This window comes from Acipenser ruthenus, chromosome 11, assembly GCF_902713425.1.
Source record: "Acipenser ruthenus chromosome 11, fAciRut3.2 maternal haplotype, whole genome shotgun sequence".
Taxonomy (NCBI): domain Eukaryota; kingdom Metazoa; phylum Chordata; class Actinopteri; order Acipenseriformes; family Acipenseridae; genus Acipenser; species Acipenser ruthenus.
The window spans coordinates 35,088,906-35,105,741 of record NC_081199.1 but is presented as its reverse complement, the minus strand read 5'-3'; the positions used below and the strand labels follow the sequence as shown (position 1 = coordinate 35,105,741).

The following is a 16,836-nucleotide window of genomic DNA, read 5'->3' as shown; positions in this document are numbered from 1 at the left end:
TGCCTAATTTTATGCTTACTTCATTTTTTCATTTATTTCCAAAGCATCCAAACACCACTACATTGTCCTGTCTCAAACTGCTCCTCTGTGCAATGTATGTTTCCAAAACGATTCCACTGCAATGCCACTGCTGCTAATCTTTACAATCCTGTTAACATGATGCACCACTTCATATGGCTTACTTACCGGATACAAAGGCCACTTTTTCTTTTAGTACAGGTAAGACATCAGCTGCTTTAATCCCATCATTTCTGAAAGTCCCTGCAAGGAAACAGAGAAGTACAAATCAGCTTACATTTCAAGAACCATAGCAGAATGCAAACAATATAACAAACTCATACACTCAAACACACAAAGTGGGGTCAGTTCATTTGATCTAAACAGTGGCTAGTCTTAATACGACCGCCATTCAAATCAATAAAAAACCTAATCCCTGAAGTTTTTAATGTTGTTGTAACAGAAAGAATGACAATGAATAAGCTCACTTGTACTGTTCCATTTACTAATTGTCATTGAAGAGTCATTTTTTAATGATTCCAGTAGTACCATAATTAGAATCGGTACAGTAAAACTGATGAAGCAGTATTTTTTATTAAATTGTTATTTTATATATTTGGAATAGTAACAGCATGAAGGATTTTCCCTCCTTTCTCATTAGAAACTAAAAACATGATTTACCACTTCTCAGTTTATTTATTTATCTGGCAAATCCCTCTGAGACAGACAATGTTCAGTGCTGAAAAAACTCAACAGCATTAAGCCACCTAATGCTGGTTTCAAATGATACTGTCCTTTCAAATACACATAGATGATTCTATGACTTTTATGAGGAAGGACTCTGTTGCAGGGAAGGTCATACTCTTGCAAAGAGCTTGAAGCTCTAAAAATATTTTGTAAGAATTGATATACGGTGATTTGTGATGCTGCTACTTTTTACAATTAAATATCAAAACAAAAATGTGTTTGAAAGACTACCCTGTTGCATATACTGGAGATGTACATACAATACAAATGAATATATTGTAATGTTGTAAAATATCATACTCAGGTCCTATACACCTAATGGTAGTGACACAATAGACATATTACTGCCATATGTTTCCTTAAAAATGATACTATCTAGGTTCTAATGATCTGTTTAATTGCCATCAGTTACATCCTGCTTACTAAAAACCCAGTAAAACCCAGGGATGAATATGTGTATATGTGATATATGATGCCTCAAACATTTCATAGGAATTAGCTTCCTCTGGGACCAGAAGTTCAGGGCAGAGGTCATGAAAACCAGAGCATAAGGTTTGCCTGGAAATGTCTATCCGACAGATGCCTGAAAATGTTTCAATAGAGAATGTGATGTTTGCTATTTAAGTTACCAGGGCCAGCATAAGTACAAAATATTGTATTGCACCCCAAGAGCCAGACTCAATGTGTAAAGTAGCATAAGAAAAAGATTCACTACAACAGTGTACTGTAATAAAAACTACCTTGTACTTACACAGAATGTACAGACTCGTCCTACATATTCTACATATAGGCTACGTTAGTACCAAGTAAAGGAATACCTACAGCAACAATCAGAATCCTGTATCCAAATATTACATATACAGTACTGCACGCTAAATCATTTGTATACAATCTTTATGAGGGCAGAAGCCTGGAAAATACTCTTTTAAAAGAAAAAACATCTACAGTATACAGACTGTATACAGGTCTCAAGTATTTTTTTGTCTTTAATTCATTAAACTTTTACAAGGCCTGAGTAGCAGTATAAGTATAAAAGCACAACGACCAGGACATTTATCCTTTCTTGGCTGAGACAAGGTGCTTGGCAGCTACTGTATACCTCATTATCTTGTGGTTTGTACTGCAAATGCAGACGCATTTTCAGTTCTGTGCAGATGTTGTGTTGTTTTTTTTTTTCAATATAAATTTGTACTGCAAATGCAGACACATTTTCACTTCTGTGCAGATGTTGTGTGTTTTTTTTTTTTTTTTTTTTTCAATATAGATGATATGGCACCAAAACCAGTCAACAGACTTGCATTACTGAAAGGAAAACTTGTGTGCTCACCCATTTAAGTTTGGGAAATCATGTATTTGACTTTTGTGAAGATCTGTCAGCTTATATTCGGACATCAAACATCATTGTCGGCTGGGTCAATGTTAAATATTGTCTTCTGTAAGGACTGTCCTGGCAGCCTGCAAGTCAGTGGCACTGCCAAATAACAGGCTTGTTTAAACATATCAAATAAATTAAAAACAGCCTGTTTTAGCACTTCTGCGTACTGCAGTACCTAAACCACTGGAGTCTTGCAGTGGAAGCAATAATACATAAATTACATTTTGGCGAGGGACTGAGGGAACATTAGTTTAAGAAAATGAAATAACTGCAGTTGCATTTTACCAATTATCATTCATATACTGCAGCAGTATGCTGGTACTTCAAAATAAAATGTTATTATCATTTAATTTTAAACTAAAATAGTATTTTTATAAAGCAGTGTACATTCCTCACCCAATTTCTACAGTGTTATTAGTTAATACAATCTGTAAACTATAGTCAATCGTCATTGTAAATGACATGCTCTCAAACCTTCTGACTCAGAATATGCAGTAATCAGTACTCTGCAGTACAGTATATGCTATATTCTACTAAGTTCTGTTGATGTTGTGAAATTAAATCCACTTTTTATATATTTCCTGTAAATACATTCACAGCACTACTGAAACCATGCATGCAGTGGTCTGTTGCCTACAGCAAAACCAGTTTAAATGAAGCCAATTCACCATGCCAAGTCATCTGTTTCAGACGGTGTATTAAACCCTTCAAGTCTCAAGGGGTTGGTCTCTTGTATGCCACATAAAAAAGCTTCATAACATTAGCTAATTGTAAGCTTTCAGGCGTAGCTAAGCTAAAGTGGTGTCCCAAAGGTAAGCTAAAATACGGCTATCTCTGTTTCCATTACAATATGAAACGTGTACTCAGGCCTGCCAAATCATGCCAAAGCACATGCATACAACTTCATTGCACAAACCACCCACTTGCAATATCTGATCAGGAAATAGTGTTAAGTCTATAATAGTCCAGCGGATATGTGAAACAATTGTGCACTTTTTGCTACAAGCATGAACCTTGGCAGAATAATAGTTTTTTACATACTAATAAGAAATTGATATGGAGGCATTTTGAAAAAAGTATATATATAGATATGTTTTTTGGCCACCACACGCGTTTGGTATACATATAGTGCATCTCAATGAAGAAGTCAATCCATCTTGGCACTTAAAATGATAAAAGAGACCAAAATAATGTTATATTTGCTCAAAGGGTCTATTTAAAGGTCATGCATTCTAAAAAATATGCACCTTTAAACCATTTTTACAAAAATACAATGTCATGTGTTTAATACACAAAGTGAAAAAGGATAATTTTAGAATACATCCATTCTGTACAACTTTTCCTCTAAACCTTTAAAGAGGTTAAGGAAGGTGCCCATCACCTCATCATAAGTTTTCCAGACTTGCCATGCTGTCTTCTTCCCAGTGCCATTAAAGGAAGATACTGTGTCACACCCAGTGAAACTGTGAAACATGGGTAGACATCTGGACTTCTGGGGTCCAATTGTAGCAGCAATCTCATGGGCAGTAATGTATTGGAAATTCTTTCCTGTTCCAAATGTCAGTCAGACTTCATCAATATTTAGCAAGTTCACAGCAGCCACTGCTAATATAACTACATCTGTGTCTACAGTCCTCAAGAGGACTGACTGATACCCTTCTTTTGAGACATCTGACATATGCAACATCATTCTTGTGTCTGCCTCTTCATGATCCCAAGATGATAGTCCAGATGTGTCACAGGGTTGCTTGCACAGAACATTTTGGCCATGTGTTGTGATAATTTGCTTGTCACTCTCAATTGTGACTCTAAAAAGCTGAAAAGTTCCACCTTGTTCTCATCAATTCGAAGAAAGTCTTTCCAGTTTGGTACAGATGTATTGGCTTCCACTCGTCTTCTTATTTCCTTCCCTCTTCTTCTTCTGGCAGTGGTTTTCAGTGAAACTCCCCTGTAATCATCCCAAACAAGGACTAAACGTTTAGCAGCATGCTCAAGTAGCCTCTGAAGGAAGGGCAAGAACACATTCTGAGCATATGCAGCACATTCTGAGCATATTAACAATGGCTGCACCATCCAGAATTGTGATGTCACCAGTTGGCCTGCTGTCTGTAGGCATGGTTAGATCTTCTAAACATTGCAGCAAGCTTGATTTGGCACAAGGACGCACATTCCCTAGATGCAAAATTGAAGATGGGCATGTCTGACATGCAATATAAAGTCTGGAGAAAAGGTTGCAGTAACTCCTTAGGCTTGCCACTTGCAAATTATATTTTGATGGTCTCTTCACCTGTGGACAAGACATCAGGGGCAATTTGTTTCACTTGATTGGATCAGACAGGGGTGTTGTGTGATGTACAAGCCTCTCTTTGACAAAGCTTTCATACTGATCCCTGCCTAGCTTTTCCACTCTTTTCAGTGTCTCTTTCACTGATGGATTGAAGATATCCATGGTTTGAGCACAAGGAGATCACTTCCCATTGTCTTCAATGACCTGCACTTGAGAATGCACATCCTTGGCAAAAGCAGCTTGCACCACTTTCATGGTGCTGCGAATGATCTCCATCAGAAGCCTGGTGTATAATGATAAGTGCCACATCTAACTCCTGGATGACTTTAGCTACCTCTGGGCCACCTACGAAGTGCTGCTGGGTTTTCAGTCAGTCGAACTGCCCCTCCTCCCCCTTAACAGAAGCATTGTTCTGTCCATGAGCTTGGTCTGTGGGGATCCTAGAATTTTTCCAACTTGCTTTGTGAACAACAAAGTGTCCATTTTCAAGCTCTGCTGCAATTTTCTGAAGTGAAAGGGGAGGCTTGTATCAGCTGTTGTAGTGCACCAATCTTCAAATGAAAGGGGCTCGGTACTTTCTGGTACTAATGTGGTGAAATGCGTATATGCTTTCATCATTAGGCTGTAGAGAGCGCATACAGTCATTTGGTGTGTGCCGTGTGCCCTTGTAAGATGACTAGCTTTGAGGAATGAGTCTGCAGTACCTGGTGGTGCTACTTTTGCTTCCACAAGTGACTCTGTCCATCCACTGTCTTTCAGCCAATCTCCATGAACATTTAGGAAAGCCATCTCAATTTGCAGGCTCCACAGTTGGATGACAAACTTCTGCTCACCATGAGTATCAGGCCATTGCCACTGAATCTGCATTGCAATTGCATACAAAGGTTGATCAACAGCGATCACTGGCACTTTTCTTTAATACATAAAACAAATAGAATTCCAAGTAGGTAAAATATAACATCAATAATATTGTCCTACCTGAAACAACAACAATTTTGGGAGAATCAGTTTTCTTTCCTGGTACATATGTGGAGCTCGGTGTGTCTGCTGCCACTCTGGCTGTCTGTCTGGCAAACTCACAGACATTCCCTTCCCTTCCCTATCTGGAGTGGTACTAATAAAGCATTATAGAAATTACTTTTGAATATCTCAAAGTAAAATATCTGACTACATCTGCTGTTTTGGCAAGTATTGATGGTGATCAAACAACCAACATAGCATGCCATTCTTTTTCTGCAAGTCTTAGGATCCTACAGATATTTGTATACATTGCTATAAACTTTAAAACACCTTTTCTACTATTGGGGTAAGAAATGTGATGGTTTAAATTATGGCATATGGGATAGTTGTAATCAGGAATACGTCTGAAATGGCAGAAAATCGCATCTGGGGTCCACATAAAAAATAAAAAAAACCCTATAACGTGCAAAAAAATCATATTACAGTTCTTGTTTTTTTAAAAAAGAAAACACTGGAGAATACCATACTCTTTTTAGACAGAAAAATCTGCTTCCAAACACTGTCTACCCATAAAGTAATAAGACTAGACTTCAGTAGTCCACAGAGTACTGTAAATATGTGTGTTTCCTAAAAATCTTCCAAAAACTCACCACCTCTGGATATCATTTACATTTTTTCTGTGCATCCGCAAAACTTAAACTTCACAGAGCACCAGTCCAGCACTAGCACTACAGTTTTCTAGCCAGATAACATTGAGTCGAAACAGTACCAGAAATAAACTTTTTAACTGTAACTAAACAGTTCTGTTTAGTTTAAAAAGGGAACTTAAATACATTTCATGACAATTAAAGTCTTAATCATACATACGTAACCAAAACACTTAATTAAAAGATTTAGTTGAATGCTGAATATACTGTAATCACTTTTATAAGTCTGGTCTTTATTATAGTATGGCAACAGTGGTGTTTTTTTTTTCTTTTCTAATGCTTATCCTTCAAGATTCTGGATGTGAAATAATAGTAACTGTAGTAATTGTAGAAATGGGGAAAGTACAGGGATTTCAAATGTTACAAAGGATACTTTAAATCTAATGATTGGATACTTTGTCTCACTTGCTTTTGTTTGTTTGTTTGCAGAAATCAAACACAACTGCAAAATATATTGTATATCTGCTTTCCTTTTGAGTTGCTCATAAATATGTTTCATATTCATCATCTTATGCAGTGCCATGTGTTCTCAAGTTCAGCTCAATTGCAGTGGCAATCATTCATTAGTAGATGAAATCTGTTTATTTTATAATCACTCATCTGACAGCTGGGATATAAAGACCAGGACACATCTTCACTACCATGAACCAGGGGTTTTAAAGAAAGTTAGAGTTTACTCCCACATTATCTGAATGCTGGTAATACATTTAAAATGAGCAATAACTCACCCAAATGAGTCACAGTGTCTGCAGATGTATCCAATGTTTATTATATGTGGAAAATACTTCAGACATTCAAGGAAAGCCTGATTACCTCTAAAATGGCATGTTATGAGAGCTTGCTGGCATATATTGAGAAAAGACCAAGCTTGTAATATTGTATAAAAAGCTAATAGTCCTAACAAGCAGTTGCAAAGCCATTCAAAAATATACAAGGACTGGATTTGGAGGGTGTCAGATTTGCAACGCTTATAAGTAAAAAAAAGCAACTGATGGTTAAAACTGTACCCACGTACAAGATTGCTGATAATGTCTTTGTAGTAATATGGAGGTGTGTGGCATTTGTGATAAGATTTTAAGTTCAAAAGCATTCAGATCATTAGATCATTTCTTTTGGGGATTTATAAAACCTAATGAGCGTAGCCACGAAACCATGAATAGTAAGCCATTGCAAGCCATAATATTGAATTGTGTGTTTCAAATGAAGATGATAAGTGTTATTCTTTTCAAAACACCATTTAAATTATCAATATTATGCAACCATTTGAGGTGGTGCAACTGTGTTAATTCACTACAGTAGCTTCCTATGCCTTTCATCTCTGATGTTTATAATCCAATTCTGCTCATAAGTATGTTGTTCTCAATCTAACCCTTGATGGGCGTTAGTCGATAACACAAAGCCATCACCATCACAATTGTCTGCTTGTGACACAAAATTAATGTCAGGGGAGTTCAGGTCAGGATTGAGATGTGCTCATATGTCATCTTTAAGGCCAGTACAACTCTCCTTTTGTCACAAATGCCAATATTTGAAAGAAAAAATATATAGTAAAACACATATAAAAGTCAATGTCAAAGTGACATTTGCCAATAAAATGACTTCCCCCTGCCATGTAAGGCAGAATGAAATAAACCATTGTATCTGCTTCCATGATTACACAAAGGAAACTAGCTGATGCAGTTACTGAACACAATACAAGTAATCAGCCTAGACACATCCTGGTACTTACTTACAACAGATTGAGCAGTCATAATGAGATTTTAGGGCAGCATAGGTGTGCAAGCTGCCACATGAGCAGCCCCTGGGAAAACCAATAAGAACAACCAGAAGGGTAACCCGTAGCAACACATCCTTCACAAACCTTCTATTTTTTTTTCCTCTGATAAAATCAATGTTGTTTATGGACATTTTTTAAGATACTGCATGGGTTTATAAAGACAAACCCTGAAGCTAAACCAAAGATACCATAATGTATGGGGGGAAAATGGTTACCATCCGTTTCTCACTGCACAGAACAAAGAACACTGTGTTATCTTGTACACACCAAGCCAGGACTCAAAGCAGTGAAAACCTCTAAATGCATCCCCAACGATTCCTCATAAATCAAGAGACTAAATAACTGCACTTTTCTTGCTCTGCTGAAGTGCAGTCCAAGCTTCCCATCTCCCTGATGAGTCTTCAGTAAACACATGTGCATACAGTATGCTGGATCAGTGCTGACATATGTGTTTTAATTAACACTACTACTACTACTACTACTAAAAGTGTAGTTTAAAGCAGCCCTAGCAAAACATCCATCTTAAATGCACATGCAGTAATGTTAAACCTACATTGCAGACCACCTGGACAGAAGGACCACTTTGAAAGGATGCCTATTATTTTCAATCATCTTTACTGTCTGTTAAGACCACCTTTTTTTTATAAAAACCACACTTTGATAGTCCACTGAGCAACCTTTAATAGCAGGGATTGACTTTACTTTACAAGCGCAGGTGTGATTTTTAAAGAGAGTGGAGTCCACATGTTTTTGTATAGTACATTACTGTAATTCTGTCATTATGGGTATTCAAAACACTGCAGATTCAATCAAGAGGTGCCAGTGTTATTTATTTTTTTGCTAGTTATTTTTTTAGAAAAAAACCTGAATTAAACATTTAAGCAGATTTATCTGGATAAAACAAGAAAGATCTTGTAAATGATGGCTTTGCCTTGTCTTTCGATCGAACTAGCCGTTACATGGTGTTCCCATGGGTATTCTGTGCACCTGCAATGCATACTGAGGTGAATGTCTTCCATGCCATTTTCTGTACAACCTGCCATGGCTCCAGGCAACCATATAGAATATACTATACCAGCCTGCTCCTGCTTGAATTCAGCTCTGGGCAGTTTGAAAATCAGAGAAGTGTGAAAGCAGTGAAGCATTGCCAATACGGATGGTGCATGAATTGTTATTCTTTTATTAATTGTATACATTACATAGATCTCTTATAGAGCAATCATGTTTATGTCATACAAACCCTTTCTTTATCTTCTCATTCTCAAATCTGCATTACACATATTCTGCCACCTGTAATTCTACTAATGGAGCATGCCGACCAGCTACAGCTAACAGACGGCAGAAACAAACACAGAGGGCACTGGAGGCAGCAGTCACCTAGAAAGCACACAATGGTACAAATGAGAAAATGGTGCAGCCGGCCATTCAGGGCTACCTGATTAGAACCAGTAACCCAGTTGTCCCATGGAGAGTTAGGGTTATTTAGCAAATTGGTGTTTTGTATTTATGTTAGGAAAAATGATACGTTGATTATATATTTCGCAAAAGATGCTCAAAATTAAACCTGCAATTTCCCTGGAGACATCTCTCGCTGGCTCACAGTACCTAACTCTATTCAAATGAAAGAAACTCTGGTAGGGAGAAAGCAGCTTCAATTAGCATTTAGTGAATGGTTGGCTTCAGAGATAATACCCAGTGATATTCATAAAAAAAAGGGATTACTGTGTTTCAAAAGGCATTAGAGTACAATTTTAATAGGTGTTATTAACTTTTTAAAACCAGGTCAAAGTCTTAAATATGTCCAAACCTATACAGCTAACAAGTTAATCTACTATCTGAAGATCAAATGACTATAATGACTTGTACTGTAACAACAGAAGTATGTTTTTAACCAAAAGCATAGTCAGGCTATTAAGCTTAGCAAATGCCAAGAAATAACGTAAATAGAAGCTGCACATAAAAACTAGACATATCAACAAGGGACCGTTGCTGGCCTCCAGCACTGCTCTGCCTCAGTTTAAGTTTGGAGAATGCTTGTTTTTCTACTGTAAACTTACAACTGCACCAGCTATCTAAAGAACACTTTTTATTCATTTGCTAGTTGCCCATTTTTCAAAACCACATTATTTCAGTCAGGTGTAGATCATTTTTTAGGTATAACATCTCCAAATTATATTTGACGCTAAAAATAGGTTAATAATGCTTAACCTGTGAGCAATTAAACACATTTTATTTGATGAGCTTTTCCAGTTTCTGCCTCTTTTATTTTGTCTTTAGAATTGATACAAAGAAGGGACATGCTCTTAAAAAGAAAGGCTGCTTCCAACTGCCTAACACCAAGAGTCATATCAGAAACACTGTTTGCTGGCTGCTTCGTGGAGCAATCAGTAGTAACTGAGCTGATTTATCGGTTGTCAAAAGTAGTTATTACAGATTGATACATGGAGCACGACAAGATGATCATCAAAGGGTGGTTGCTAAAACTTCATCAATATTTGAATAAAAGGGTATAATTTAGGTTGTAAAGAACATATCTTTATCTCTTCATCACATAGTCCCTGAGGTACTGGTGCTGGGAAATCTACCATTAATTAGCCTTGAAATACTGTCTTGATCAATAGAGATGACCTTCAGAAAAGAAGGGTAGCTGTTTCATTCCTGCAGTTCCGGACATTTTTCACATGATTGAGTAGTTAATGCTGATGTTATAGACTCAGCATCCCAATTACACTACTTTAATCATGTTGTGCTTTCTGCTGTATTAACAATGATATGCATCATAACAAAAACATAACATTTCAACTTACTGTATTATTAGTAAGACCAAAGCTTCAAGAGTGTATAATCTACTGAATAATCCGTTTTCAATGTTCTTTGCAAAAATCCACTTTTATTTGCCAAGAAAACCATTTTGCAAGTTGTTCCAAGTATCAGGTGCCTTTCAACAAAGATACTGTAGCACACCAGAAATCAAACTCATCTTCTGATAAATAAGATTTTTTTTTTAAATAATATCTTCAAAAACACATCTTATACCACAAGAGGACATACTGAGCTTGGTTCACAAACTTTAACCTGTGTGAGTTATTAAATAATGTCTTTAAAATTGCATTAGTTAAAAAAATAAGATTTTCATGAAACAGATCTAGACTGTTCCATCAATATATAGGCTAACCAAGTGAAATATTTATTTGACAACGATAAGCACATTAACAGTATTGCCAATACTGATACAAGTTCGATGTCCAATGCTGCAGTAGGCGACTGAAAACGGAACTGTTTTGGGTTTCTAATCACTGTTTTGTAAAAAAAAAACAACAAGTAAACGTTTCTTGTCAAAACGTCTTGGATCACTTCCACATACAATTTTTCTTATACAATTACTTTCCAATCCAGATACCGGTAACCACCTAATAATCACTGCAGCTCCAACAGCAGGACCAACTCATCCAAATACATCTGTACTGTATTAGAATATAAAGTCATTCGTCAGCAAGTAACTTTGTTTTCTTCACCATCTACAGCTGTGTAATAATCAGGGTCCCCCTGATACAGAAACGCGTGGTTTATTTAATGTCAATTAGCACAGTCAGTTAAACCTGAAAATTGTTTCACAAACACTTTTAAGAGCAATAACAACAGCAACTAAAATTACTAATCGGTACACTTTGTATAAACTATTCATGCATTGTTTGTACTGTTTGATCTGTAAATATGTAAGACATTGGTTATTGAAAGTTTGCTAGCAATGCAGAATTGATTAAATTTTGTTTTTATTTAAACAAATGAAAAGCAAACATTGTACAGTAAGATATTTTAAAAATACATATTTAATTTTGCTGTACAGTTTTATAAAACCATAAACAATTTCCATTTATCTTGAACTATTTGTCTACGCTAATGTAATAAAGGTTGCCATTTGATCTTATTGTACTTTCATAACTGCTCTTACCTGTATTATGATATTCTGTAATGTGATATTTTATAATGTGATAACTTGTAATGTGATATTTTATAATACAATACATTGTACTGTGATACTTTGTAACAATTGTAAGTCACCTTAGATAACAGGCAGAAAGAAACAACTCAGGACCTACAGTATAACGTGCCTTGCTTTTCAGTGTTAACACTTTATTTTCACTGGGATTCACAAGAATCCAGTCAAATACATTCAATTCAAAGCAATAACCAAATCAGTTAATGTGAAATGAAGCAGCCAGTAAATGTGAAATGAAGTAAAGCATTTATAAGCGTAAGCATTAGTATAAACTACATTTTCAGCCATTCACACAGGATGTCACTTCATGATGTTTGAGGTGCATGCCATGCATTCATGTATGGCTGGATGCTCTCATGTTCCTCTCCAGTGGAAAAACATATGAAATGGATTTGAACTGATTAGATTATCAGATAGGAAACACAGTTAACCTGCAGTCCTTCTAGTGTAATGTATACAATACTGCATCTGTGCAGAGGCACTCTCAACAGGCATCCCATACATACAGACATCACACCACATACAGAAATGGGTTGCTCCTAAGATTTTTTGGAAAGCCGGCACTATCAATCTAAAAAAAAAAAATGTTTTCACCTTTTTTTCAGGGCAGTTTATCCTGAAAGACACAACTCTTTAAATCCTCTTACTGAAGGCATTTCTTAGTAGCGCAGTCTAAATCCTCTTACTATGGAAGGGAGGAGTAATACAAACACACATACAAAGAATAACTGAGTGTTTAACTTAGTACAACCACATAAGAGTCTGTAAGTGATCTTGAAGTCTGTAAGTAATTTATGCAATCATGATTTTTTAAATGTAAAAATCAAACTAAGCAAAGGGATACCACATGTTTTCTACCTATCACCAGTCAAAGGGGAAAAAAGAAGAATTACCTCCTCAATGTATTCCCAGATGTGTTGCCAGACATGCAAATTAGTGTGGCTCATTACCTGTCTGACTGAGATAGACCTTGTGCTATTTCCAACAGAGCTAAGCTTTCCTAAAGGAATGCTTATCTAAAAAATGTCAGGTGTAGTGAATTTGTCATAGTACACACTACAGTAAGGACTTTTTTAAAAAAATTTGGAATCACCAATTATTTTTCTTATTTTCTCCCCAATTTGGTAAGCCCAGTTATTGTTTATTTCAACCTGGCTCACCACAGCCACCCCTGCGCTGACTTGGGAGGGATGAAGATGGACACACACATCCTCAGAAAATATGTGCAGTCAGCTTCTTTTCACTCTGCAGGCCTGCCATGCAGCCACCTCTAAGCTACAGTTTCGGAGGACCACGCAGCTCTGGGCAACTTACAGACAGGCCTGCAGGCGCCCGGCCAGTCTACAGGGGTCGCTGGTGTGTGGTGAGCCGAGGACACCCTGGCCGACCTAAGTTCTCCCCTCCCCCCTGGGCAGTGCTCGGCCAATTGTGTGTCACCTCCTGCAAACTCCCATCCATGGTCAGCAGTGGAATAGCCTGGACTTGAACCGGTGACCTCCAGGCTATAGGGCTATCCTGCACTCCACGCGGAACGCCTTTACCGGATGCGCCACTCGGTAGCCCTACAGTAAGGACTTTTGCTCTGCAGTGATGTCATCCATAAGTAACTACAAAGCATATCCTGATCCTGAACAAAGGATTTGTATTCCAAGATATCACTCTATGAATTACAATGTCTTGCAAGCACCATCAGTGTCAGCGTTGCTACAGCAACCATCTTAATAAAATTATGTAAACAATTATTGCCAGGTTCTATTAGACTGATTAGTTTGTAAATGAGCTGTACTTAACAGTAATCATTGTCGTATTAAAATAAAAAAAAAAAAAAAAACACTGGTAATGGTTTTAAATTTAGACACAAAATAGAAATAACACAAAAAATGAACATCAATTTATACATCAACTTGTAAATCTACATTCCTGAACTACCTAATAATAGGCCTGTAGCAACGGAAGTGGTATACTGAGAGTGTTCGCTCTCACGTTGAGTAACGTTGATCTGTGCTTGTTTGGACAACTGGCCACTGGCCACATCTTGAACACATCAAAATATAAAAAAGACAAACACAAGGTCGTTCTGTTAGTAAATTGCTAAATAAATGCATGGAAGTCAGTAATGTTAGCAGGGAATATGAGCTACTGAATACCTTCTGTATTCGGTCCTTAAACTGGATTTGTTATTCCTCTGAAGACCATAACAGTCCATGAAAACACTTCCTGAAAGAATTCACTCAAGAACCAATCCCCTTAACTGGCTCTAGAGTGGCACATCCAGTAAAGGCACTCCCTGTGGAGTGCAGGATGCGCCCTATAGCCTGGAGATCACCGGTTCAAGTCCAGGCTATTCCACTGCCGACTGTGGACAGGAGTTCCCAGGGTGCAGCGCACAATTGGCCAGGATGTCCTCGGCTCACCACGCACCAGCGACCCCTGTAGACTGACCGGGCGCCTGCGGGCCTGCCTGTAAGCTGCCCAGAGCTGCGTTGTCCTCTGACGCTGTAGCTCTGGGTTGGCTGCATGGCAGGCCTACAGAGTGAAACGAAGAGGTTGGCTGACGGCACACGTTTCAGAGGACAGCGTGTGTTCGTCTTCGCCGCTCCCAAGTCAGCACAGGGGTGGTAGCGGTGAGCTGAGCCTAAAAATACAATTGGATATTTCAAATTGGGAGAAAAAACGGGGTAAAATCAATTGGCGACTACTAAACTTAAAAAATAAAAAAGGGACCAATCCCCTTGGCAGGAATCACAGCAATCTCTCATTTTAAAGACATCTTTACTGACCTTAACTTTTCCATCTTGTTCATATTATAGAAAATGATCTTTACATACTGTAGATATAAGGCAAGAAACAGCAAGAGTTATTTCTGATTAGAGAAAAATAGCAACATAGTTTTACCAGAAAGAAAGAAAGAAAGAAAGAAAGAAAGAAAGGATGCTTAGTATATCTGCTGTGTCAAGGGTTAGTGTCTTATTTAATCTGTTATTCAATGCTGTGATAACATTACAGTAACAATGAAGTAATTTGACATTCCAAGGGTTTCACCTGATGAATTCTCAGATTTACTTATAAGATTGTGCTGTACTCTGTTGAGCAGAGATATCTGCACACTTACATAACACATTAGAAGGCATGTCTTACAAAAATGATTCTACTAATCCTGTGCAAAGAAAAAAAGAAATACCAAAAATGTTAATCCCTATCTTTTATAATTGCGTTTTCATAGTTTATGGGAAGGATGCCAGGCTACCTACACAAACATGAAACTCCCAAAGGGAACTGGAGAATACGGAGAACTCAGATTAACTCAAGAAGCAGAGCCAAGAAAAAGTAAAAGCTGTCTCCAGTCATGACATGCTATCCTCAACATCCTCCTCCATTAAAAAGGGAAACTCAGCAAGGCCCATCAGATATTCTGAAAGAATTATAGCCTTGAAAACATATTACCTCTCCTGGCTCCAGCAGAAAACTCCATCATTTCAATGGAAAGCAGCCAGTGTTGTATACAGTGAGGCAGTCTTTAAGTAGACAATAAGGCAGTGGATACTTTACTACCATTAAGATATCAAGTATTATCAACTTGTCACTACTGGAGGATATTTAACACATCTAATTCATTCATAGCTTATGGGGGGATATAGTGAAACATTTAATTGAATACATGGTTATGTTAATAAGAAAAGGCAGGCTATGGGAACTCATTGTTTCTCCCTAACCTTACACTTTAGGCTAACAGGTATCTTCAACACATTCACAAGACAGTCGTTTAATATGCTGTGTCATTTTAGTTCATTAACAGCAATAAAGAGGCTTTCTCTAAAGCAAAATTGAATAAAGATTTAAAATGCCAATACTGTTATTTACCACCCCATCCGACAAAAATAAATGAATCCCCTGACCCCCCACAGTCTACATCACAAGCAAGCTATTCATTTCTGCTTTGTTTCTTTATTTCGTCCCGGGGACAGACACCAATTGCTTGTTTCTTTGTCAAATCTTGTCAGCAAATTAGAGTGAAGGAAGTGGCTCAGTGTCAAACACAAAAAATCACAAGGCATCACAATTACATTTCTGACTCTCAGCTGCACAAGTCATTTGCTCCTTAATTATTTCACAACAGTAGGCTACAGGAGTTGCTGACTGAGAGACAGTGTGTCAAGAGCCATGGTGAAGGCAGTGATCCAGATTCACAAACAAACACCATGATATGGAAACACTGCCTGCTCTATTTTGCAAGGCAGTTACCAAGGTCAGGTAGAAAAGCTGAGGTCTTTGGATACTACAGGGCTTGCCACAGCAAATGGCAGGTCAAAGAATTAATCTTAGTGGATAGATTACATTTGAATGCATACTGTCTACACATTGAGGCTGAAGCAATGACTTACACAACAACATAATGGTTATATTATCATAGCTGTTGACGAGTAACGTCCAATGTACTGTAAACCAGTCATACAGAGTAGATTGTATCTATGAAGGAGTCTGGCAAGGAAAGGCAACTTCTAAACTCATCCATAGTGAGGTACCAGAGTAATGCAGTCCATTTTGATTTGCACCAAGAGGTGTCATCTTGAAGTGCTGCAGTGTGAAAAATAGTTTAAGACAGGTGAGAGGGAAGCTGTTATTTCTTCCCTCTCACCTGTCTTAAACTAAGCTAATCATTTTGAGGATCCTAATACAGTCCACTGAGATTTTGTGACTAAGTCTCAAAATCAGTTTAGAATTAAAATCCTCAGTATGGTAGGTTAATGCCAGGTTTAAAAACAAACACAAGAACACCTGGTTTCAATCCAACATGTACAGCTGAAGCCATGACATCTGCGTACAGCAGTCCACAACAATTAAGATACAAGCAGCATATGTTGTGTCAATACAACAAACACATAGCAACAGACATCCTTGTTTTTTGGAATTGCAACACATCGATAAAGCATGTCATTTAAAAAAAAAATGAACTAAATAGGTCAATGACTATTTCCAGTCATGGCC

General features: G+C 37.5%; 1 protein-coding gene across 4 annotated transcripts in view; it reads right to left on the bottom strand.

Annotated features, from left to right (window-relative positions):
* LOC117426643 (kalirin-like) overlaps positions 1 to 16,836 on the bottom strand; it is a 168,510-nt gene that overhangs the window by 111,329 nt on the left and 40,345 nt on the right. For all 4 annotated transcript variants that reach the window (XM_034044457.3, XM_034044456.3, XM_059033817.1 and 1 more), the window contains exon 2: positions 187 to 261. In XM_034044457.3, the coding sequence (XP_033900348.3) occupies positions 187 to 261 (75 nt within the window). The remainder of the gene's footprint in view (positions 1 to 186; positions 262 to 16,836) is intronic.